Source organism: Pinus tabuliformis, chromosome 5_2, assembly GCF_031772625.1.
Source record: "Pinus tabuliformis cultivar Carrire ecotype Pingquan chromosome 5_2, CPIR1, whole genome shotgun sequence".
Lineage (NCBI taxonomy): Eukaryota > Viridiplantae > Streptophyta > Pinopsida > Pinales > Pinaceae > Pinus > Pinus tabuliformis.
Window position 1 is genome coordinate 788,151,849 of NC_142306.1, and position 24,714 is coordinate 788,176,562.

General features: G+C 38.2%; 1 protein-coding gene across 1 annotated transcript; it reads left to right on the forward strand.

Moving 5' to 3' along the window:
- The first annotated feature begins 14,387 nt into the window (after positions 1-14,387).
- On the forward strand, positions 14,388-15,681 carry LOC149161656 (RING-H2 finger protein ATL2-like). Its single transcript, XM_089435542.1, has one exon. It carries the CDS (start codon positions 14,564-14,566, stop codon positions 15,461-15,463), a length of 900 nt encoding a protein of 299 aa, XP_089291668.1. The 5' UTR covers positions 14,388-14,563; the 3' UTR covers positions 15,464-15,681.
- Positions 15,682-24,714: the final 9,033 nt, after the last annotated feature.

Consider the following 24,714-nt stretch of genomic DNA (forward strand, 5'->3'; position numbering starts at 1 on the left):
AAAACAAGAAAAACTGGCATAAGAAGCTAATAAATGCATTATGGGCAAACATATTAACTACCAAGAGATCCATTGGAACTAGTCCCTATGAGCTTGTCTATGGTATGGAAGTTGTATTTCCTTCATCTCTAGGGGTACCTGTAATGAAATTATTGCAAGAAGTTCAAGTACAGCCCAATGACATTCAAAGAAGGATAAATCAGACTATACATTTGCAGCAGACCAGAGAAGAGGTATATCAAAGATCTCAAGTGCTACAAGAAAAACTCAAGAAGATATTTGATAAGAGGACTAAGGAAGATGATTTTTTCATAGGAGACAAAGTTCTGAAATGGGATTCTAGAAGAGAAGATAAAGGAAAACATGGGAAGTTTGACTTACTATGGAAGGGACTTTTATTATTCAGGCCTCACAAGGAAACAATACCTACTTTTTGAAAAGCCTGGATGGTACAGAAGCAGAAGAAGGACCAGTTAATAGTTGGAGGCTGAAACACTATTTTGACCCAGTGTGTTGATATATCCTATCTTTGACTTGTACATAAGGATGTTTAGTTTCTGCAGTTTATTACAGCGATAAGAATATGAAAGAATGTGTAGAAGATTTTAAGGAACAGTGAAGAAACTTTACCACTTGTTTGTGTTACCTCATTTTTTAGTTTATCAGCAATTGTAGAAGACTTAGGAGCTGAAAACATAAGAAAAAACATTCAGACAAACTATCCACAACAGAGGTCCAATTGTCTGAAGCAGCTCAAGAGATGTGTATATTTTATATGGTCCTCTGTACAGTTTTGTCTACTTATAGCAAAAGAAGATTTCATAATGCAGCAAGAATTGTACATAAGGCCATCTGACCTGCTGTTCTTGACTTTTCACCAGGAAAAGCCATCCCCAAGTGGAGCCAGTGTTATGCTCCTATACCAATAGGTGTCATATTTCATGATTGACTGGTTAAAATCCCTAATATGTTCATCCTTTCCCTACTGCAAAGGTTTTCCATATTTTGAAAAAATCAAAAAATTAAAAAATTAAAAGAGGTTATACCCTAAAAGAAAAATCAAAGGGTGAAAAGATAAGTGGTCAGAAATAAAAAATGAAAGAAATGAACCCCCAATAAAAGGACCAGGAAAGTGTGCAAGTCCAAATGCCACTACTATTTCATGTTCTGTAAATAAAAGTTTCATGTGCAGTTTGTTGAACTTTATGCTGCAATTGATGAATAGCCAAACAACTTAATATTGGCTAGTTCATGTTTCAATTTCTTGTTTTAGTGATAGAGAATAAAATCTATCCAAATTGTTTAATCTTGGTAGACAAATAGTTAGGTAGAGAAGCAAAGGAGCTCAACTATTAAACTTAAGCCCTTGGATGTGATAAGGGTAGATCTAGATATAATTGCAGCAAAAAGAAAAGAAGAGAATGAGGGTTTTCCAGTTCAAATGCACCCAATGGAAAAAGAAGAAAAATGATAGGGACTATAGGCTGTGTAGGTAGTTTTGGTGTTGCAGAAGCATGCTTATGATTAATTTTGTCTCTTCAAGATGTTCATCTTATTGTTATCATAAGTTACATGGCAACTGTTTTGTTACAAATCAAGTGAGGCATGACTAACTTCCCTTCATCCTTTCTCCAGATCATTTACTATTTTTCCCCAGGGTTTTGAGATCTGCTTAATATCCCTCTTAAATCACTTCATCTCATTGCATAAAAGGCTTAAGTAAAATCACATTTTGCTTAGGTGCAAAGCCACATTTCTGGTGTACAACCCTTTTAATTCCCTTAAGCCTAAGTGTTTTAAAAACCCTATGACTTAGCACTCTTTTTTAACATATCTCTCATATTAACCCTTAACATTACTTAGTAAATCCCTATATTTGTTCCCCTACCCGTATTATATATATAGATAAAAACCCCAAATTTTATTATCCCCACCCCTGGCTAAATTATAGCCATATGTCAATGTTTTACAGGGGATTCAAGGTTTATCCGAAACTTTGTAAATAAGCCTATCTGCCCGACCTCGGGATTAATTAAACACCCAGGTTAATTTATAACCTAACTAAACCCACCCCGCAGACCAATAAAACAAGCCCCGAAACCATTGAAATATTTTATTTGATATATGGGGCCCGCTCCTAAACCCTTTGTCACCTTCGACCTCTGCCAACCGTTGGATCCAGGCCCACCCATTGGATGGTCCACGCTTATATCGCGCCCCCCCTTCTGCCCGACCGTTAACTCCCGGGGGGCCAGCGGTATTGCCGCCATACCGGTGACATGCGTCTCCATCTTGCTGTGCTCGCCACCTAAACCACTCTGGCCCATAAGCAGTGCAGGCCAACACCGCTTACCGCCCTCCTGCGGACCCCGCTCGCTGACGTCATCACCACATCACCGCCACATCAGCATCTTGTACCCCCGCGTCACAACAAAACATCACATCCTGATGATGTCATCTGACCAAAAAGCGCCAAAAGCCCCCACAAAAGCGAAATTTTTGTTAAAAAGTCATGAAAATGTCATTTTCGCCCATTTTCGTTCGTTTTTCTCTGCAAAATTATTTCATGCTAACTATGTCCAAGCAACTGCTCAAGCATACACTTCGCCACCGGCCAAACAGAGTATAGCGTCCTACTCCCCAGCTCATCGGTCAACCTGCAATTGCACTGCTCGCCTCTAAAAACAGGTATTTACCCCGTTTTCACTTCCCGAACCTGCAATCTCGTTTTTCCTCTGTGAATTTTACCCAAAGAGCCAAATTCAAGTAAATTCCGTCTATAACTCTCAGAAAAAGACAACCAGAGTTGCTCTCTTACCCATTTTTCCACAGAAACTTGACCTCCAGTTTAAAAAACACAGAGAACTGATCATGGAAGCCTTTGTGGCCCTCAATGTCGCACCCCTCAATGCACCTCATAAAGACCAGGATTGGTTAACCTTGGCTGACAAAGATTTTCAAATTAAAGAATTATCTGGTGATATGAACCATCTCCAGGCATTTTGTCGAATTAGAAATAGTCATCTGAGTAACTATGATATCCTTGGAATACAACAATCTAATCTACCCAGGTATTACCTTCCCTCAGTCAATGTGTTCCCAGATATTATTCACCAATGATGTGCCAACTATGACCCTATCAGTAAAGTAGTTATGAATCCATCGCAAACTGTTCTTTTCTACATAACTGCTGAATCTATCAATGAGATGTTACACTTCCATCCAGCTCAGCCCCTTGCTCCTCTTTCCATGGGATTTTTGCTTGACCAAGGCTCTCAATTGCCCAGTTCAAAAATAACCCGGATTGCTAAATTATTTATGAAGCCTGATTGCCAGCCTCAAGGCCCACCTCCCTATGTACATGTCTAGTTCACTAAAACTGGCAAGCTTATTCTTGACATTATATCCTTTATATTGGGATTCAAAACGAGTGAATTTGTTGATGAGACCATCTTTGTTATGTTGTCAATGTTTACTCTAGAATAGCTCCCTGCTATCAAATATGATTATGCCTCTTTCATTGCCAATAAAATCAATGATCAATTCATAAATCTGGAAAGAGAAGGAGTCCTCAAGTGCACCTCTTTCATATATCACCTTCTGCTATATTATCAGACAAACATCTTTTCATTTCCCATCAGGAAATTGGATTCCAAAGGAGAGCGAAGGTCTGTGATCTTTTGGACCTCAGTCTTCCACAATGTTTGTGAATCCCCTTATACCTACTATGAATTCATTGACTAGTTTATACATCCAGCCTCCACTTTATTGATAGGAGCTCCTCCTCCTAGGCTCTCTGGGGATATAAAGAAGATTTTACAACTCTCCAAAAACTACAGAATAGGTGACTGGTACCTCTACCAGAATCATACTGAAATTAGAATATATGGTTGTGAACTGTGCCCTTATAAGCTGCCCAAATATGTGCCCATGAGACTATTTGCACTGGAGTATTTCAGTTAACTTATCAATGCAGATTTAACTCACTTTTGCAATGTAAAGAAAAAGGCGAGCAGCTGAGAATAAGAAACCAATTAGGCCCTTTTATCATTAGCAAGAGGGAGGTATGGGAAGATGCTGATAAGATATTGGGGGAAGACCTTAAATTGAAGAAAAGTTTCTGGTGGGTGCCATATGACCCAAATCGCTTCATAAGTGACAGAAAAGTAAGAAACAGGCTGTCAGCTTACAAACATCATAGGATCCCTGAAATTGAACAATTTGCTAATCAGGATGAGTGGGTAGAGGGTACATTAATAGAAGAACTTACTCAACAAGAAATGATGGAACAAGCTATGAAAGATCTTGAAAAGACCCTTGACCTGGACTCTTTTGGACATGTATCTTTCAAGCTGCCTCAGCAAACCAAAGTGGGTACATCCTCTGCTGGAACTTCACAGTAGCCTATACAGGAAACCAGTGCACCAGGTACAGGGTCTTCTAAGGGCAAGGAAGTGGCAGGCACGGAGTAGCAAGCAATCACTGATCAGCAGGGGAAAATTCCTCCGGTCTAAACCAAAGCACCAGAGATCCCAGCATTGCAGACTCCTCTAAATGAGGAAAAAGGCAAGAAAAGAGATAGAGAATAGGCCACACCCATCAGTGGACCTACAGAACAGTCGGGTGCAAAATGGAAAAGACTGAATCCTCTATCTGAAGAGGAAATCATTGAAGAAACAATAGAAATTCTAAGAGGGGAGAGGGTAACCAGCCAACAGACCTCCCCAGTGATAGAGACATCAACTAGCTCACATAGGCAAGAGCTAGAAAGGCAGCATAGTGTGGGAGTTTCATCCACTAGGCCACCCAGTAAGCAGACCTCTGACATCAAAAGAACATTCACAGAGATAAAGGCTAGAAATGATCCACTGAGGCTGCAGATTTAAAATCAATATCTTAAGATGGCCCCCATAAAATAGCAAAGATTGATGTCTGCCTATGACATAGAGGAGGGCAAAATGATCATGAGTTATTTCAAGCCCAAGGTACAGCAACCACAATCGGCAGCTAACTACATCAGAACAAATATGGAGGTCCTAGCCAAGGACATTCATCCAATAGACCAAATTGAGTTGCACAAACAGACTGGAGAGATGGTATACTCTACGCTAGCTTACAAAGCTATGTTAGCTCATAAATTGCGAAACTCCTTGAATAATACCTCTACTCAATTGGATTTAGAGAAAGCTTCTTCTCTAGCAAAGGACAACAGGATAAAATCTTTGGAGGACATCATCATTGAACTGGGACATGATTCCAAAGATGCCAAAGGCATAAAGGCACTGATGAAGAAGAAAGAATAGGACATTGCTGCCCTCAGAAAATAGCTTAAAATGCCTCCTTCTATGCATCCACAAACTGCAGATGTTGTGCAGCAAAAATCTAAAGAGGATATGATGGACCTGCTCATGAGACTAAATGAGAGATTGAGTGAGACAGAGCAGGCATTGGAGAAAGCTCTACAAGAAAAGCAAGGAGAGTTGACCTCCCAACCACCTGAAGTAGCTCCAATAGTCACTACTTCCCCTTCCACACTTATAACAGCATTGCGTCCCACTGTCCCGACATCAACAGCAGAAGTCATCATAGGAGCGACATCAACAGCAACAACACCAGGCAATAGTATAGCTATGACTACAGAGCAATTAATAAAATCCATGGAGGAATTGAAACTCCAAGTGTCTGAGCTGAAGCAGGTAAAAGAAAAATTGGCAAAAGTTGAACAGAGTTATGATAAATCCAAGATGAATGTGGCAGAGAAAACAAGGGAGATCAAAGCATTGGAGAACAAGGTAAGAACCTTAGAAAAGGATCTCTCTCTAGATAAGCCTCTGACAGAAATCAAAGGAATTTTATGGAACAACGTCACTCAATCACTCAGTGATGTGTGGAGGTCTATCCAAACCATTTATGAGCAGATTGACCTAATAAGGGTGGCCCAAGTGGAAATTCAGAAAACAAGAGCCTTATTGGGACAGATTCCTGAGCAAGCTAACAGGCTAATACATTTTTTGAACACCAAGACCAGTGAAGAGCTGGAAATTAGAGACAGAACAAGCACCATCCTAGACATCAAGAGTGTTCTAACCATGAGAACTCTAATGAAAAATTTCGACAGAAGATGCCAGGACATGCAGGTGGAGATTGATTTTTTCACAGAAAAATTTACAGTCCTGCATCAAAAAGGTCTGCCAAGTCCTTTGGGAAATAATGATCGTCTGATGAAACATAAGGACTATGTATATAAATTGAATACATATGCTGTCAATCAAGTTAATACATCATCAAGTACTTCAGGAGAAAAAGCAATTCCATTTGGCCAGTCCCTCTATGACAACCTGGAAAATTTGTTTTACATAGAGCATGAGGTGAAGTATCTGTTCACCATCCCACCTAATTTCTTCAGGTACACAGAAACTGACGAAACTTTGAGAAAGCTTCAAAGACATAAGTTACTAGGACCGGAGTGGTGGCAAAGTATGTTAGAGATCCTATAAATTTATCTTTAGTCAATGCAAAATTTTGGACCATCTACTATAATGCGCAGAACAGAAATGAATCACAGTCATGCGGGTCAAAGCACATCACATCAGAGTTAAAGAAAGTTCAGCCAAGGCAGAATAACCAGCATAGCGTATCAGTAGAAGATGGCCATGGAGCGACTTGTAGCACCTACCTCCAGTAAATCTCATAAAGACGGAACAACCAGCGTAGCATGAATTTATTGCATCTATTTATTGTCTCCCTGTTTTTGAGACTGTCTGTCTCTGTCTATGTAAAAGAAGCATTAATTGTCAGCAAATTTTATTTCTTCAGATATTTTGTAAGATATTTGATATTTTTGTGTAAATACCCCCTAGACGAAGTATTTGGGGTTGGTGAGTGGTGGATGTTCATAGTTTTGACTGTAATACTGAAGAATTTTGGAATAAAAGGCTGTTGGAACCATTTTTTTCTAGCTTACTAAATGAGGAATTGTTGTTGAGGACCATGTTACAGAATTCTTGAATCATCTTATGGATCAATAAGTCCCTTCTAACTTGTGTTTTACAGTTTCTATGTTTTATCATCTATGTTTCATGATCCAAATAATAGAGAGAAATAATAACTCTGAATTTGCTTGATTGCACTCTGTGTTCAGTCTTTGTTATTATCAATGTTTTCTTCAGAATTAGAATAAACAGTGAATTCTTAATTGCTCATGTTTCCCCTAATTCTTTCATCTTGAATATTTGCTAAGGAATTCTTAACTGCTCCTTAACAGTACTCAGCCATTTTCCCTTTGTCAACATGATGAAGGATTCTTAATTGCCCTTCACCCATTGATTCCATTCCATCTGATTCCAGCCTATAAATTGTTCTGTATTTGAGTACCTTGCTCTGTGATACCTCCTCTGTTAAGAAACCTAATCCAGGAAGCTATCCTCCTTTGACTCCATCACGCCCAATGGACTAAAACTCTTTAGTTTTACCCCACTATTCTATTAAAATTCCATTCCTCCAACCAAACTCTAAACAAACCCTTACACTTCATAACTAGCCTAATATACCTCAAAACAAAGCTAGATCATAAAGAGAGAGCCCTCTCTGGATGCAGATTGGCTAGAATCTGTATCTAAAAGATTGGTCTGTGATTACCTCGGTCGCATTCCCTTTCTTACAACTTTGGGGAACAACCTGAGTGATAACACATACAATACCATGGGTCATTACCATGGTTCTCTCAATTCCATATATCTAATACCATGGCTCGTTTGCAAATAACTGTGGTCCCTTTCTTAAATGTGGGTCAACCATTTCTAATTATTAATACAGGCTTTATTGACTCTTTTAACTAACTATGACTATGATTCGACCCTATTGGATTTATTACATAAATAAAGGGGTTAGGGTTAGACCCTAACATGTCCTCCCCCATAAAAAGAAGCCTTTTCCTCAAGGTTGAAGCTGCGGAAATTGCTGAAGAATAGAGGTGAGTTCATAGGTCGCATCTTCGAGAGAGGTGTCTTTCCATTTGATAAGGACTTCCTTGATCGTGCGGCCACGTAGATGTCTTTCATGAATATCGAGGACATGTTTAGGTTGGAGCTAGAGTGAACCTTCCTCATCCAATTCAAGTAGACAGGTTTGAATTCTGCAATTGTTCCCCACCACTTTCTTGAGGCATGATAAATGGAAGACTATATGGATTTTTGAAGTTGGTGGCAAGGCCATCTTGTAGGCTACTACTCCAATGCGTTGAATTATTTGATAAGGTCCATAGAATTTGGGAGCTAATTTCTGGAAGCCCTTTTCATTGAGCGATGTTTTCTTATATGGTTGTAACGACAGGATACCTAATCCCCTTCTTGAAATGTGCGCTCTAAATGATGTTGGTCTACCTGTTGCTTCATTCGATCCTGATCTTGATGGAGATTATCTTTGAGACAAGCTATCATGGTGGCACGGTTCTATAGGAGTTGATCAATTGTTTGCACCTTAGAGCATCCAAGGATATAAGAAATATGTGAAGGTGGGATTTGGCCATACACTGCTTCATATGGAGTCATCTTGGTGGCTTCATGAAAGATAGTATTATACTACCATTCAGCTAAAGGTAGCAATTGTACCCATTGATGTTGCTTTTCTGAAGTGAAGCACCTTAGGTATGTATCCAAACATTTGTTGACTGCTTCAGTTTGATCATCAGTTTGGGGATGATAGGAAGTACTTAGTTGGATTTGGGTGCCTTCTTGCTAGAAAATTTCTTGCCAAAATTTGTTGGTGAAAGTCAGGTCATGATCAGGCACAATGGAAATTAGCATGCCATACAGTTTGAAGATCTGGTCCATGAAAGCTTGAGCCACCAAAGTGGGAGTAAATGGGTGGGGTAGAGCACAAAAATGAGAATCTTTAGAAATTATTTCCACAACCACCATGATGATTGATTTGTTGCCTGACTTTGGTAGACCAGTAATGAAATCCATAGAAACATCTGTCCAGACAGAGGCAGGGATTGGAAATGGTTGTAAGGTTCCTGGTGACTTAATTGTTTCTCCTTTGTGGCGTTGACACACATCACATTCAACTACAAAGGTAAAAATGTCATTCTTCATGCCTGTCCAAAAGAAATAACGATGAGTGCGAGCATAAGTCTTCTGAAAGCTTGCATGCCCGACAGTGGGAGATGAGTGCAACTCTGCCAAAATGCGAGTTTTGAAGGTGGATGTCGGTGATATCACTACTTGATCCTTGTAGCGAAGAATCTCATCCTTCCAAGAGTATCCAACTGAGGAATTAGGATTTGCTCTCAAGTTATTAATGAGTTGGGAGAGAGGGGTGTGAAAACAATTCCTTGCGAGCTTCTTCAATCCAATCTGGTATACGAAGAGAGATTGATATCAGGGTGTTTTCATCCTCAAATTGGGGCGATAAAGTGTCCGCTACTACATTGTCATGCCCTTTCTTGCAAATTATCTCATAATCATATCCCAACATTTTGGCCAGCCATTTGTTTTTCTCTGGCATTGATAGACATTGCTCCAAAAAATATTTGAGCCTTTGATGGTCTGTACGAATTTGGAAATGTCATCCCAATAAGTATGGTTGCCAGGTATCTACTGCATATAAGATGGCCATCATCTCTTTCTCATAGGTAGATTGTCCCAGATGTTTCCCACTCAGTTGTTGGCTGGTGAAAACCAAGGGTCAACCTTCCTTCATCAATACAACACCAATACTAGTACCTGAAGCATCACATTCAATCACAAAGGATTTGGTGAAGTCAGGTAGTGCTAATACTGGAGTGGAACACATGGCTTGTTTGATAGCCACAAACGCTTGTTGTGTTGCATCAATCCAGAGGAATGAATTTTTCTTGAGAATGTTAGTGAGGGGTCTAGGAATGCGAGCATAATTGTGGACAAATTTGCGATAGTAGTCAGTGAGACCTAAGAATCCCCTCAAACTATTCAAGGTTTTTGGTTGGGGCCAATATTGCATTGCCTGTGTCTTTTTTGGATCAACCATGACACCTTCACGACCCACAATGTGTCCTAAATACTCAACTTCTTCCACGACAAAAGAGCACTTGGACAATTTGACAAATAATTTGTGATGCCGAAGCAGTTGCAAGATCAGGTCTACATGATGGAGATGTTTTTCCCAGGTTAGGCTGTAGATGAGAATGTGATCAAAGAACACAAGGACAAATTTTCGGAGATATGGTTTCAGTAGGTGATTCATGAGGCTCTGAAAAGTGGATGGAGCATTACAGAGACCAAATGGCATGACCAAGAATTCATAATGGCCTTCATGAGTGTGGAAAGCAATCTTGGGAATGTCTACTTCCTTCATGTGGATTTCGTGATAGCTAGAGCGAAGATATAGCTTGGTAAATAATTGAGCAACATGTAGTTCATCAAGCAGATCATCAACAATCGGGATAGGGAATTTGTCTTTGATAATGAGCTTGTTGAGGCCTTGAAAGTTCGGACACATGCACCACTGGTGATGAATAAGGGCTGATGCTAAGATGAATAACACCTGCTTCAAGGAGTTTCTTGATGAATTTTTTAATTTCATTCTTTTGGGCAAAAGGATATCAATATGGGCGCACATTAGGTGGTTGGGACCCTTGGGACCAAGGTGATGCTATGATCATGTTCCCCTCTAGAGGGTGTAAGCTCTTTAGGTTTGTTAAATACCGGCTGGTGGCGGTTTAAGACTTGTTGCATCTTAGGATGAATGTGAACAGTAGTGGGTTCTATGGCTTGGATGGCATTAAACTGAGAAATAACTCCATGATGGCCCTTTTTCAACAACTTTTCCGTTTGATGTGTGTTGATGATAGAAGGAGCACCTGCCTGGAGTCCATGAAGGGTATGCATGTGGTCATTCTGCTTAAAGCTCATATATAACTCCTAGAAATCCATTGTGATTGGGCCTATTGTGCGAAGCCATTCAGCACCCAAGACAATGTCATAACCACCCATGTTAAACGCAAACATGTGGGTCTTTAGGTGGTAGTCTCCAATCTGAAGTTTAATATTTTCGTAGTGGCCTTCATATTTCATTGTCTCCCCATCAACAATTAGGACCTGGAAATTAGATACTACCCTTACAAAACAATGAACAGCTTCGGCGACTCGTTGATGGATAATGTTACGAGTTCTGCTACTATCAATCAATACTACTACAGGGCGATGTTTAATAAAGCCTCTGATTTTGAGAGTTTGTGGCACAGAAATGCTCGCAAGATCATGTAGCGAGATAACTAGTTCCTCTGGCGTAGTTGTGAGATCATTGTCCTACTAGGTTTCCTCAACTTTGTCCTCTGGTCCCCCGAGGGGTGGGGCTTCCTCAGATGAGCTGTGATCAGTAACATCAATTTGAAGGAATTTTGGTTCCTTGCATTTATGCCTTAGGGAGTATTTTTCATCACAGTAGTAGCACAATCATTCTTTTCTTCTTTTAGCCATTTTTGCTGGAGACATCTTTTGAACCTTAACTGTTTGGGTAGGGCCCTGAGCCTGGGTGGGGCATCCCTTAGCTATGAAATTTGGACGAGGAGACTGGGTAGCTAAAGCATGTTCAACTTCGATAGCCTTTGTGCAAGCATCTATCCATGTAGGTGGGGGGTGCATCCAGACATGTGCTTGGATGGCTTCTTTGAGACCACTTACAAAACATTTCAAGTAGAATTCATCTCCTAGACCTTCTGTGCGGATGGCCAATGTATCAAAGGCTATAATGTAGTATTTTATTGCGCTTGTATGTTAGAGCTTAGTAAGACAACCCAGAAAATTAGATTCTTTGTCAAAGCGGTCACAAAGAGATTTTGAGAACACTTGCCAAGTTATGTTCCTGGGATAGCATTTCTGATGCCACTACCACCATTGCCATCTCTCTTGGTCCAAGTAAAGGGATCCCACACATAGTTTAGTTTGATCATCTCAGATATCATTCATAATGAAATATTGTTCCATTTGTGCTACCCATACTACCAGATTAGAGCCATCAAATTTATACATGTCCAACTTGGGTGGCCGAGGGTGGGAATGTTGGTGATTTCCATGGAAGTGAATATGATGGCTAGATTCTCCTTCAAGGTCTTCATTAATACCATGTGCCTCCGGATGCAACCCCAACGTGCTCATATTGAATTGTGCCATGAATTTCTTCATCTGTTCCTCGAAAGAAGCCAACTTTTGTTCAAGGCGCTCGATCTTCTCGTTGGCCATGACTTGAGCTCTGGTTTCTACCATACATAGATCTTGGTCACTTGACGTCACTTTGAAAAAATTTGGGATTGCCCGAAAATTGAAGCTAACAAGTGAATGGTACCACTGCGATCAGCTCGTCATCCTGAATCTTATGGGCTAAGTCTCTTGTAAGTGTTTTTGTTGTTGTTGTAATCCGAACGAAGTTTTACTCCCCGCTGATCAACACTGCGGTAGCCAAATTACAAAAAATTTGATCCTTCCCAATGTCCTGCGAAAATTGGGCCCACACTATAGGAGCCACAAGCCTCACTGCGCAGATGGTCAAATCTGCCTGTGAAACCCCAATGACTGAATGTGAGTTGGGCTGAGGGAGTGACATAATCCCAACTGCTAGATCTGAATAGTACTGTGGCGATAGAACCTCAACTAGTGGATCTGATTGTTGCGGCGGTGACAAAACCCCAACTGCTAAATAAGAATCGTACTGCGGCGTTCATTTTTGTAATTTATTTATTTTTATAAATTTAAATAATAAACTAATGTTATTAAATTTAAAATAATATAAAATAGAAAGAAAAAACCTACAATATAGTTTTTTTTAATATAATATAATATTTATTGTGACTAATTATTTTAGTAAAATATCTGAAACCATTAAAAAATGTTAATCAAATTACAAACCCAATCACCTTCAAGGTCAGTTATTTGCTTTACTAAGTATGACTTCTTCATATTGGTTCATTATCATCCATAGATATTCAAATTATCGGTATATTTTCAATTCGTTTAGGCCTATGTTGATCGCAGTAACAAGAAAGTAGTAGTTACATTTTGTTTTTACTTAGTTGTATTTTGAAAGGATAGATTTGATGATTGAACAATGGTTCTGTATGAATGGATAGATTTATAATGGAACATTGTTGGGTTAGGTACTTCAAATGCCTAAAGTTCTGTAATAGTAAGAGAGCTATGTTTAAACATTTAGAGATAAGGAGTGAGTGGTTTATTAGGGCTTTATTTCTTATTCTCCAATAATACAAAACAATGTGGTTAGGTGTGCCATGTGACAAAAGTCAACAAAACGACGAAATTAGAAGGTGACTGGGAACTTCAGTCCCCTTCAGGCCGAGAGTCACCATCCAATGACTTTTGAATAGTAGACTCGCAGACTAAGTATGAAAGCCCCCTCTTCAAGTTAGTCGGTTATATATTAATTAAATATGAAATTATTTAGTTTTGAATATATAAAGTATCAAGTTGAATGTATAAAGTATCAATTGTTTATTAAAGCATAATAAATAAACCCCACTCTAATTATAAAAGAATAGTAGGAATTGTAATTTAAAACAATAATGCCACAACTATAAAATCATGAATTGAACGTGAGACAGCGAATCACACGCGGAATATCAGGACTAGGGAGTCCGGACTCAGCACGGAACGAACTTTGGAGGATGGAGACTTTGATATCAAATTGGAAAAAAATACTTTCAGCCAAAACCCTTCGGCGTATTTTCCTCAGTTTGTCAATTAATTAAGAAGTTGGTTGGTTTTACTTGACTTTTAGACAGATCGTTCTCTGTGCCCCACGACACGCGCAGTGTTCCGCGTCAGTACAGCAACGTGACCGAGAATCTGCGCGGCATAGTCAAAGCGGAAACGGGGGATCGGGATTCTTCGCGGTAAAGCAGCCATTAAAAAGTTCGTAGAGGTTAAGGAATTGTTTGGATGGTTAAAAGTGGTTGGAATTTTGAGAAAATGTTTAGATAGATAAAAATGGTCCGAATTTTGAAAAATTGTTTAATAGTTAAGGAATTATTTGGATGGTTAAAAGTGGTCCGAATTTTGAGAAAATGTTTAGATAAATAAAAATGATCGGAATTTTGAAAAATTGTTTAAATAAATAAAAGTGATCGAAATTCTATTGTATTAGTCAAATCATATTCATATTTTTAATAGTAAAATAAATTCATCACCATCCAAAGAAAATAATTAAATAAATTCATCACCATCCAAAGAAAATAAAAATTATTCAACCTTCAAATTTGAAAAAAAAAAATCAAACTTGTTAAACTACGGCGTTGAATAGGCGGGTTCCTGGAAATTGTCTGGCACGAGATTCGAGGATGCTAACCTTTTCAGAGTCACCCGAATCGCTAATCCGTCCACAACGGCCCGGCGTTAGTGATTGCGTATTGTGAAAGCAAAGAACGGCATCTTTTTAAGTTGCTTTCTGATTCATTGAAGGCTGAAGCCACAGAATGAGCTAGTAGAGCTCTGCCATTTTTGCAGAGCAGGCTATCAAATAATTTGAGGGCCGAGAGCAACCCCATTTGAAAGGAAATTTCTGTGACTTCAAGATGAGTTCGGGTAGTGAAACCCATCAACCGCCTCAGTATGGGAACGCGCAGAGTTATGCCATCAGTGGCAAAATCATGTTGTCGGCAATAATATGTCTTTTTCTTGTGGTGTTGCTCGTGTTTTTGCTGCACCTTTATGCCAGATGGATTTGGCGACACTCTGCTAGGTTTTCCCGACGGAATCGACGCAGATCAGCTTCTAGGCGTCGCCGGCTTCGTTTCTCGGGACAAGTACCGGCGAGTCTCCAGAATACGGGGTTGGATTCTTCGATATTGCAGACTCTGCCCATGTTTGTGTATAAATCCCAAGATTTCATCGATGGTCTGGAGTGCGCAGTTTGTCTGTGCGAGTTGGAGGAGAATGAGAAAGCCCGGCTTCTGCCAAATTGCAAGCATGGTTTTCATGTCGAGTGTATTGACATGTGGTTTCGTTCGCATACCACTTGTCCCGTTTGCAGAACCAGCGCCAAACCCGAACCAGTTGTTTCCGACTCCGCTAAAATAGAGGCGCAGGTTTCGATTACAATCTCAGGGCCAATTCCTTCAGAGATCCATGACAATTCTGAGCAAGTGCAGTCTGCAAAATTTGGGGAAGAATGTAATCCGCCAAATCGGCAGAAGCAGATGAATGGGGAGACCGATCAGGGAACTTCGGGTGGAAGAATTGTGCCTCAGATTGGCATTGAAATACCCAAAAGGCCCGATGGGTTATCGTTTCCCGGCGAAGGCTGTCAGCTTTGTTCGCCAAATGGTTCGCAGTCGTCATCGAAATCTCCCGTTACTCTTCTCCGCTCGCTGACGAGGATGTTGAGCAGAGACACAGAGAGGATTCAGGTCTTCCCAACTGAGCATCCTGGGGAACCTGATGTTGAAAATAATGGTACGGACCAGAACCCATAGAGTATGGCAACCGTAATCGATTGTGTAAATATAGATGTAGATAGGTTACCGTTATCAGATTGTTTGGGATTCATCCAATTATGGTGTATCGCCATATTTCTTCTGTAACGGATCCCACAAAATATCTTCGAAAACAGATACTGAAATTTTTTTCTGCTCAATTATTCTTGCGTTTTTTTTCCATTATTTCTTAAATTGAAATTATATTCCGTTTGTCATATTGCATCCGGCACGATCCGGCATTTCAGAGTATAATCGATTAGTTCACGCGATGAGATTTGAAAAGTTTATTTGGATACATCACGTCAAAGGACATCAAGGAAAAGCGAATGATTATTTGTACATGTTTTAAATACCCAAAGCACAAGGCGAATCTAATTGCCTCTAATCACTCTAAACATAATTGCTTACACTTGAACATAATTGCTTTGACTTGACTTGGCATGGTAGGTATCAGTTGAATTTAATTTGGTAAATTTCAAGAATATCTAAGAATTCGATGTAAAAGAGTTAAAAATGGGATGCAAGAGAAAATTTAATTAGAAAAGTTAATGATTTCAATTAATTCTTGTGTATCAGATTTTGAGTTTACAATTTTGTTTAGTTGGAGAATTGTTAAGTGAAATTTAGCCTAAAAAAAATATTTTAAAAAAATTTAAATTTAAAAGTAGGAATGCTTAATTTTTTTTAATTTTTATATATTTATATTTTGGCTGAAATAGATTCAATACCATAAAAATTTTGTATGTAAAATTTTGAAACTTAACAACTATAACTTGATTTTCAAAAGCTTCTAATTTTCTCAAAATCTTACTAAAACTCATTTATCTCAAAATATATTACTTATACATCATTAATTATATATTTACACTATAACTAACTATATATATTTTTCATTGATCTCAAAATATATTACTTATACATCATTAATTATACAAGGGGGACAAATCAAAGTGTTGTTTGTGCTGAACTTACCTAATCCTCAAGCATTGTTATTCTTATTGAAATGACGATTGATTTTTCAATTCTAGAGATTTATGACATGCTTATGGCACAACTATATCTATGGAAATGCATTGAACCTTTGCGATACATCATTAAAATGTTTGCCTTATCATTGAAAGGAGAGTTTTCTGCATTTCTAAAGTAAAATTTATATTGAATATATGTCCCATTTCTGTGCGGCATAACGTGATAAGTGGACAAGTCATACCAAAGAAACCATTTTATTTACAGTCACACACAATTATTATTCTTGTATAAGTTCTGTGGTACTAATTTTTTGTTTATATAAAATTATATATTGATATTTTGAAGTTTTTTTTATATCTTATACTATCATTACTTCATAGATTTTGATTTTTCAAATAATTCAGGTTAAATAAGTATTATATTTTTGTATTTTTAGATCAATATATTATATAAAGTAACATTTTAAAGGATTTATAAGGTATTTGATATTACAGTTTGATTTAATAAATAATTTATTTAATTTCCCTAGATTTGTTCTGTGATAGAATTCTGTATTATTGATCTTTATTAAAAAATAAAAGATGCAACTCCACACCATCTTTTATAAAACTAACTTCAACGCTTGATCATACTTATTTGAAAGCTTGATAACACAAGTTTTGAAGCATAGACACACAAAAACATAACCTTTTATATAAGTGACATCAAACTTTGGTCATGCCCATGTGGAGGCTTGATTGTGCTCATGAAAAGGGAAAGAAGTTGTTGGTACAACTGTGTTGATTGCCAATTTTTGAACAAGATCATGATGAGCATGCACGCCATTCCTTTAATGGATTATAAACACATTAAAAAAGAGTGAGGTATTTCATAAAAGTTCACTTGATGTCTTGCTGCCATTAAGTTCCTATTGACCTTCAAATTCATTCGAGGACAACTTTGAAAGCTAAAGAAAAGTTTTATGAATTGTTATTCATGCATTTAACTGAATTAATTACAAATAAATTTATTTCATTCGAGGACAACTTTGAAAGCTAAAGTATGAATTGTTATTCATGTATTTAACTGAATTAATTTCAAATAAATTTATTATGGTTTATGTTAATCATATATTGATTTTTAAAATAACAACAGAAAATCACCATTTACTTATTACAATATTTTAAAAAAACAATCATATACCAAAAACATTACTTTTGGAAACTTAAAATAATTATATAAATTTTTAAATTACATATGAAATTAGAGAAAATACATAGCCAATGCAAAAATCTTAACAAAATACTTTGACAAATGCAACTAAATTGCATATCCCTTTACTCTCTTTTCCTTATAAATGCAAGATGATCACGTTCACTTTAGAAATAATGTAGCAACCAAACAATATGGAAATGTGCATAGTGTTCATATCCTACTTCTACAACTCCCTAATCTATGTTGCCCCTTTCAGATATAACCTTAATATATTAAAGTATATGCTCAAATTTTTCTTCCCATATATGAAACACTCTATCAGATACAAGTCTAAATATCCTTTTAATTTCATTATAAACTAGTATCTTTTTTAGAAATTAGATTAATATTTTCTTGTCACTCATATATAGCATGGCATATTATCCAAATATTATCATTTGAATATGCAATTGAACATTAACAGTTGGCATGTACATAGGAGTGCACTAATTCTATAACAAGTTGTACTTGTGGGGATCTTTTTATCTTTTCCACCGTAATGTGTGCTGCATTCTTTTTGGAGTTATGTGAGAGAATCTTGTCAATTGAGTTATTATTTTTATTTTTTTTAAATGGTCTCTAAATATTTTCCCTTTCCCTCACCTAATTGAATGAAGTAAATATTTTCCCTTTCCCTCACCTAATTGAATGAAGTAAGAGATGGTAAAATTCATTTTTATTATTGTTATTTTTAAGTGCTTTTCACACTTTATTTTGCCATTCTAATGTATTTTATAATAGTTTTGGGGAGTTATGTAGTGATCTTTTCATTTTAATTGAATTAATTGAGAAATGGAAAAATTATTTTTTATTAATTATTTTAAGTTGAACATGTTTTTTTTGAAGGTTTGGAGTTACTTAAATTTTATAGTTAATCTTATTTTTATTTTAAGGGAAGAATGTAATTATTATTTACAATGGTATATGATTTGACTTCTCAACATCGAAAATGATAAATTTTGTCATGTCTAAGGTTACGTGTAGTTGGTTCATGTTGACATCATGTGATCCTCTTTGATATTCCTTTCTCATGTGCTCTCTACTTCCTCACATTCATTTATGATTATAGAAAAAACTTGGCTATATTTCTTGAACTGTAAAAGTAAAGCACTTATGTCTTTCAAAGATTTAATGCCTTAGCCGAAAGAGAATATGATAAATGCATCAAGACTTTTCATGTTGATAATGTTCGGGAGTAAATTGAAAGTCAATTTCCAACATATTTGTCAAAGCATGGAATTAAACATCAAAGCATTGTTCCTTACACACCTCAACAATGGGGGTGCAAAAAGGTAAAATAGAATTTTAATTGAAATGGCTAAATATATGTTGCAAATGTCTCAAGAAAATATTTTGAGTGGAAGCAATTTGTTGTGCAAATTATATTTCAAACAATATTCCTACTAAAGTAGCTTTGCAAGTTACTTCTAAAGAAAAATGTGTTGAGTATGTTGGCAGTTGTTGTCATTGATGTCAAAGTCCAGTCATTGATGTCAAGTGATGTCAACTTTAGGGGGAGCTTGTCGAGCCTTCATGCATGATGCTTATGTTCTTATTGATATCTTGGTTGCTTCATGATTATTGGAAGTATAGTGTGTTTTGTTTGCTAACTATTGGATTTGTATCTTAATAGTCTATCTTTTAAGGAATTTTGTCTATAAGTAACTTGTTCAAAAGCAAATGAAAAGTGTTTGGTTGGATAACCCTCTCAAGGACCTTTCTGATGGTATATAACACTTAGCTTAACTCCCTAGGATTGAAGAGAAACATGAGTTTGAAATGATGGAGTCCATATGATGTGTTAGGTGGACCTTAGATGACATGACAAGGTGACTTGGAATAGATAGGTGGTAGGTTGATGACGTTGCACACTGAGGTGAGGACATATGGTAATGACATGGCATGACAAGCAGAAAGTTGTGAGGTGACAGTGAGGTAGACATGACATGGACCACTAATCATAAGTCACTAGTACATAGTGACAATGGAAACCAATAGGACCAATCAACCTTTGTGGCACCATGTTGCACTCACTCACACAAAAAAATGCATTGGACTGCCCCCTGATAAATTCTAGATAAGTGGGGGGGCGATGCGACGAAGTGAAGTCTTCACCTTCAAATTTGATTGGCTCACAAGATCACTTAACACATATTAAAAGGGTGGTGGTTATTTAAAATACATATATGACAAATTGCGTACCCCCCTCGTCAAAGCTTGGATAAGTGGGGGTGGTGTGAAGTGATGTATATGTTGTCAATTTCAATCATATTGCTGGGAATGCTTTAGAAAGTGTTGGGTATTTAACAACTGGGTGAATTGTACTAGTCCAGACATTAGTGCCTTTTGAACCTAATGCCTTGATCTTAGCCTATAGTCATATGCACTAGGGAGCTTAAAATAATTAGCTCATGTTGATAAGTCGTTATGCATTGATATAGTCAAAGGAGGATTTCCATGGGTAAAACCATATACATTACCCATGGTAATGAGAGGGATAAACATATATAAAATAGAAAAATAATGGTAGATCGATTTCCAAATATGAGAAGGAAAGGAAACTAATAGATCATGTGACAGTGAGAAGAAGAATGAGTATGAAAAGAGTATGTGTATAGTGGAACCTATATGAATGTGTAAGGTAAACAACAAAGATAATATGCATGCAACATGTTAGGGCCTAGATTTACCTTAGGCTGAAAAGGTAGGATCCAAGGCCAACATCAAACCACGCTCAGCCTGGTAGCTAGCCCTACCAGGTCAAGAGAGGGCTCTCTTTGGGTCAATCTCAGCAAAAATGATCGATGAGGGCTTCAGCTGACTGAAATATTTACTGATCTTAGGCTAGGTATATGTGCAAGAGAGTTTAATTGAATAAAATAAGGTTTTGTTGGCTCAAAGGGAAAAGCACATTTTGGAGTTGCGGGGATTGAGGCTCAGTTCTACAGAGATCTCAATGGGGCAAGGTAGGTAATCATTTTGGCACTTAAATTTTAGTGAGATGGAAGGAAAAGACAGGTGAGGTGTTGAAGAGGGCAAGAGAAATCATGAATCCTCCCCAAACAGCTAAAAACATCAAACAACTAAAGCAAACTTCAAGTAGATCATTGCACTTTCAATGAATTCTACTTACACTCTTGTTTGTTTAGTTCAAAAGAAATAAGATAGATAATGCAATCACATAAACAAATTCACAATCACAAATAGAAGCATTGTACCAAGACAAATTTCCACATGAATCCCAAAGAGTGCTGCAAAACCTGGTCTCAATTCCTTAGCCAAAATACTAAAAATGAATGTACAATGAAGCTCAAGGCTTTCTCTAGAGTCCAACCATGCTAATGACTGAAAAGCAACATAATATAGACAAACATAGCTCATCCTTGCCTCTAGGGGTCGAGCTCACAAGTTTAGGGGCTGATCCAACTGCTTCTAAACTGAGAACTAGAAACTAGGCAACATAATAGCATGCCTCTAAAAACAAGGGAATTGATTCATTCAGTTTCAAACAACCTCTAAACTAATGAATCTACCTCTACAAGTGAAAATCCAACATATTTACATCATAATCCATCAATTTTCCTCAAATTACATCATAAATTTTCCATTAGGAAAGTGAAAAAGTCAAACTAGGCGAAGCTGGGTGAAAAACAGAGCAAAACTTGGTCAAATTGGCAATTTTTCTTCTATGCGTTGCGCCTGATTCTCTATGCATAGCACCTGTTTGGAACCACTTTTGGAGGCCTGAGCTCTAGGCATGCTTGTTGGAAAGGTCTGCCTGTCTACTTTCCAACCCAAGTAGAATTTTTCAATTTGGCCTCCATTTTGCCCCCCAAAAGTCCATTCTCCCAACACTGCTTCCTGTGTGTCAAAATAGGGGCAGTGAGGTCATTTTTTGAGTGTTTTTGACCTTTTTGAGGGCTCAAAACCTGCCCAAATTTCTTGGCCATAGGTAGACAAGTGTAATTTTGCATGAAAAATCCAAAAATGCTAAGTTTTTGAGATTTGGAGGCCTCTAGCAAAAGCGAGCGCCACGTGGTGTGGCACATAGGGCAGAAAAACCTATTTTTTGTGCCAAAAATTTGCAAAAATGCAAAAATTGCTCCAAATTTCTTGAAATTTGGGCTGAGTCTTCTCCATCAAGTGCTTTGATGGGCCAAGGAAGCCTCAGCCAAGATCTGAAGTCCTTCATCCTCTTTTTGCCTTCTTGATGCTCTCTTCAACTTTGCTTTCAAATTCTTGATTCTTGCTTGGCACACCAAGTTCCGAGACAAGTAATGATATGACAAATTTATAAGCATATTCTTGTCATTTATCGCCTTCTCCAGCTTCCTCTCCAAGTGGATATGGACTCTTTCGAGCCATGACTCCCTATCGGCATTGATCTCTTGCTCCAAGCAGGTGAACTCCACCCTCCCCCTTCAGGTAGCTTCGCAGTTTTGTCGAATGTTTTGCAACTCCATAACCACCTGTTGATCTTCAAGCTTCTCATTCCTCTGCTCCAAGTACTATATAGTCCATTGGGCTCTATCCAAGTTGGTAGACAAGGCATCAATGTCCGCCTGTTGCTCCTTAATGATCTCTCTAAGATTTGCACTTTGCGAGCCCATATTAGTATCATCACCCTCAATGAGGATGAAATTAGTCTCCCGCTCACCTGATGGTCCTTCTTCCTGTAGTGGCCTCTTGCCTCAGTCCTGAACCTACTGTGCTGATGAAGGAAGCGAGGCCCCTTCCACCCCAGGTGGAGATAACACTCGCTTTGCTGCTGCAAACAACTGTCTAGTACCCCTCTGATAGGAGATGAACACTGGCACACTAGCGGTCTCATGGCCCTCATGCTGATAAGAAGGTCCACCTGTCTCATGCCCAGCCTCTGAAGGTCCCTGTGAAGCTCTGAAAAACTCATGAGAGATGAAGTCATCCCAAGTGATGCCCTGTAAACCAAGCTGATGAACGACCACAATTTTGATGAGAGCAAAATGATAAATATTGTTGAACTGCTGCTGAGGGGTCTTGTGCTACACAAGAGTGGTCATCTTCTCTATGTTTCGGCATATGAAATAAGGAATGTTCATCATCTGTACCTGAGTAAAATGCATCAGCAGCCTGATGTGATAAGCATACAAGCGGGAGAACTGGCCCTCACAGGTGAAATACTTCATGATGAGTTTCATTAAAGGAGCATACTCATCCTTGAGGAACCGAAAAGGAAACACTCTCTTGAGTTGTCTCAAAAAACTGGGTTTGATGTATGGTTCATAGTGCTGCCAGTCAATTTTCTACCTCTTGTTCCATGGTTCTCCAATGTTTGGTATGCCGATTTCCAATGAAATGGTTTCTGGTGTTAATGTGAAAGTGACACCAGCAAGAGTGGCTTGATCACCATGTAAATGCAACACAAATAAGCGAGCAAACTCATGATGAAACTAAATATTAGCAACCTTCTTGCAAAATTCATAACATGACTGATGCTGGAAACAAAAGATGGCAAGAGGGCAGGCCTGTAACTCGGCAAGAGTGGTTGGTTCTTCTCTAATATGTCTACCACCTCTGTGAGGCCTCCTGGGTGCATGTCCCTCTATGGGTGAGTCACTTTGGGTCTCCTCTTCATAATCATATGAAGGGTCAGATGCCATAGCTGTTGGTAGACAAATTGCCTTGGAGAAATAGGTGCTAATGTGTCAAACTGTGGTGGACTGTTTTTGGTGATGTGCTTGACCTCTGCCACCAAGGGAAAACAGTGAAATGAGGGACTGTAAGGGGAGGGAAAAATAGTGGGGGATTAGGGGCTATTGGGATAGATTTAGTTAGGGGAAATATGGGATGTTTTGGGAGTTTTTATATAGGATTAGGGTTTGGGGTTTTACATTTGGAAATTTGGGAAAGGGAACTTGGGATAGGGGATTAATGAATTTAGGGGGTAGGGGAACTTAGGGAATAATGAAATTAAGGGACAAATGGGATAAGGGAGTGATGGAGGAATGATACACTTAGTAGCAAAACAGTCACTTAAAACCCTAGCAGCAATCTCCTTTGACAGTTTGAAGAGATAGGGTTTGTTTTCCTTTACACATTCATCATGCAATAAACACCATCACACAATCATCAAACTTGGATGCAAATTAGTGACAGAGCGTTAACCTATTTTTCCCAAGGCAAAAATGTGCGATTTTTGGCGATTGGAGGTTGTTCTGGCGATTTTTGGGTCCTCTAGCTATATGCGCCGGGCATCTAGCCCAATGTGCCGCGCCCTCCGTATGTGTTGCTCCTGTATTGTTTTACATTGGATCCTGAGGCCCAATGCGCCACGCCCGATGAGTGCGCCGTGCCTCCTGCCCAGTGTGCCACGCTGGCAACTTACAACAGTTTTTTACCCAAACTTCACACTCACTCACCCAAACCATTTTGCTTTGGTTCTCTTTGCTCTTGGAATAGAAATGAACTTCAAACACTTGGAGAAATGATTTATGCATGAGCTTTTCAAATTTAATTTTTCCAAAACCCACTTTCATAATGTTTTACAAATGACTTTATTTCAAACTCTGTTTTTGGACTTTTTCACCTTTTTGGCTTTGTGATGAACTAAATGACCTGAGCTTTTCTTGTTTTTGCAGGTATTGGAGCTTTTAGGCTAAGGAGAGAAACCAGGGTGTAGATGAAGAAATTTACAATGAGGGAAACAAAATTTTCATGATTTTTTACAATAAAAGTTAAATACTCTGTTTTTCCCTCAAAACAGAGTTTTGAGGAAAAGCACATTTTCGAACACTTGGTGATGAAATTTATTGATGTTGAAACCTCCTCATGGCCTACTGGTAATTATTGGACATTTTGACACATTTTTTGACAAAACCCTAATGAAACCCTAGACCTAATTGACCATGAAACCCTAAAGACAACCTTTGCAATTTTCCGGATAAAAAGGAGATTGTATATGTTTTTAATGAGCAAATATGTGCCAGCAGGTAGATAACATGAGGGAAACTAGAGGAATGCCACTATCGTCAGATGATCTATGCGCCTAATGGAATGCAAATGACTGG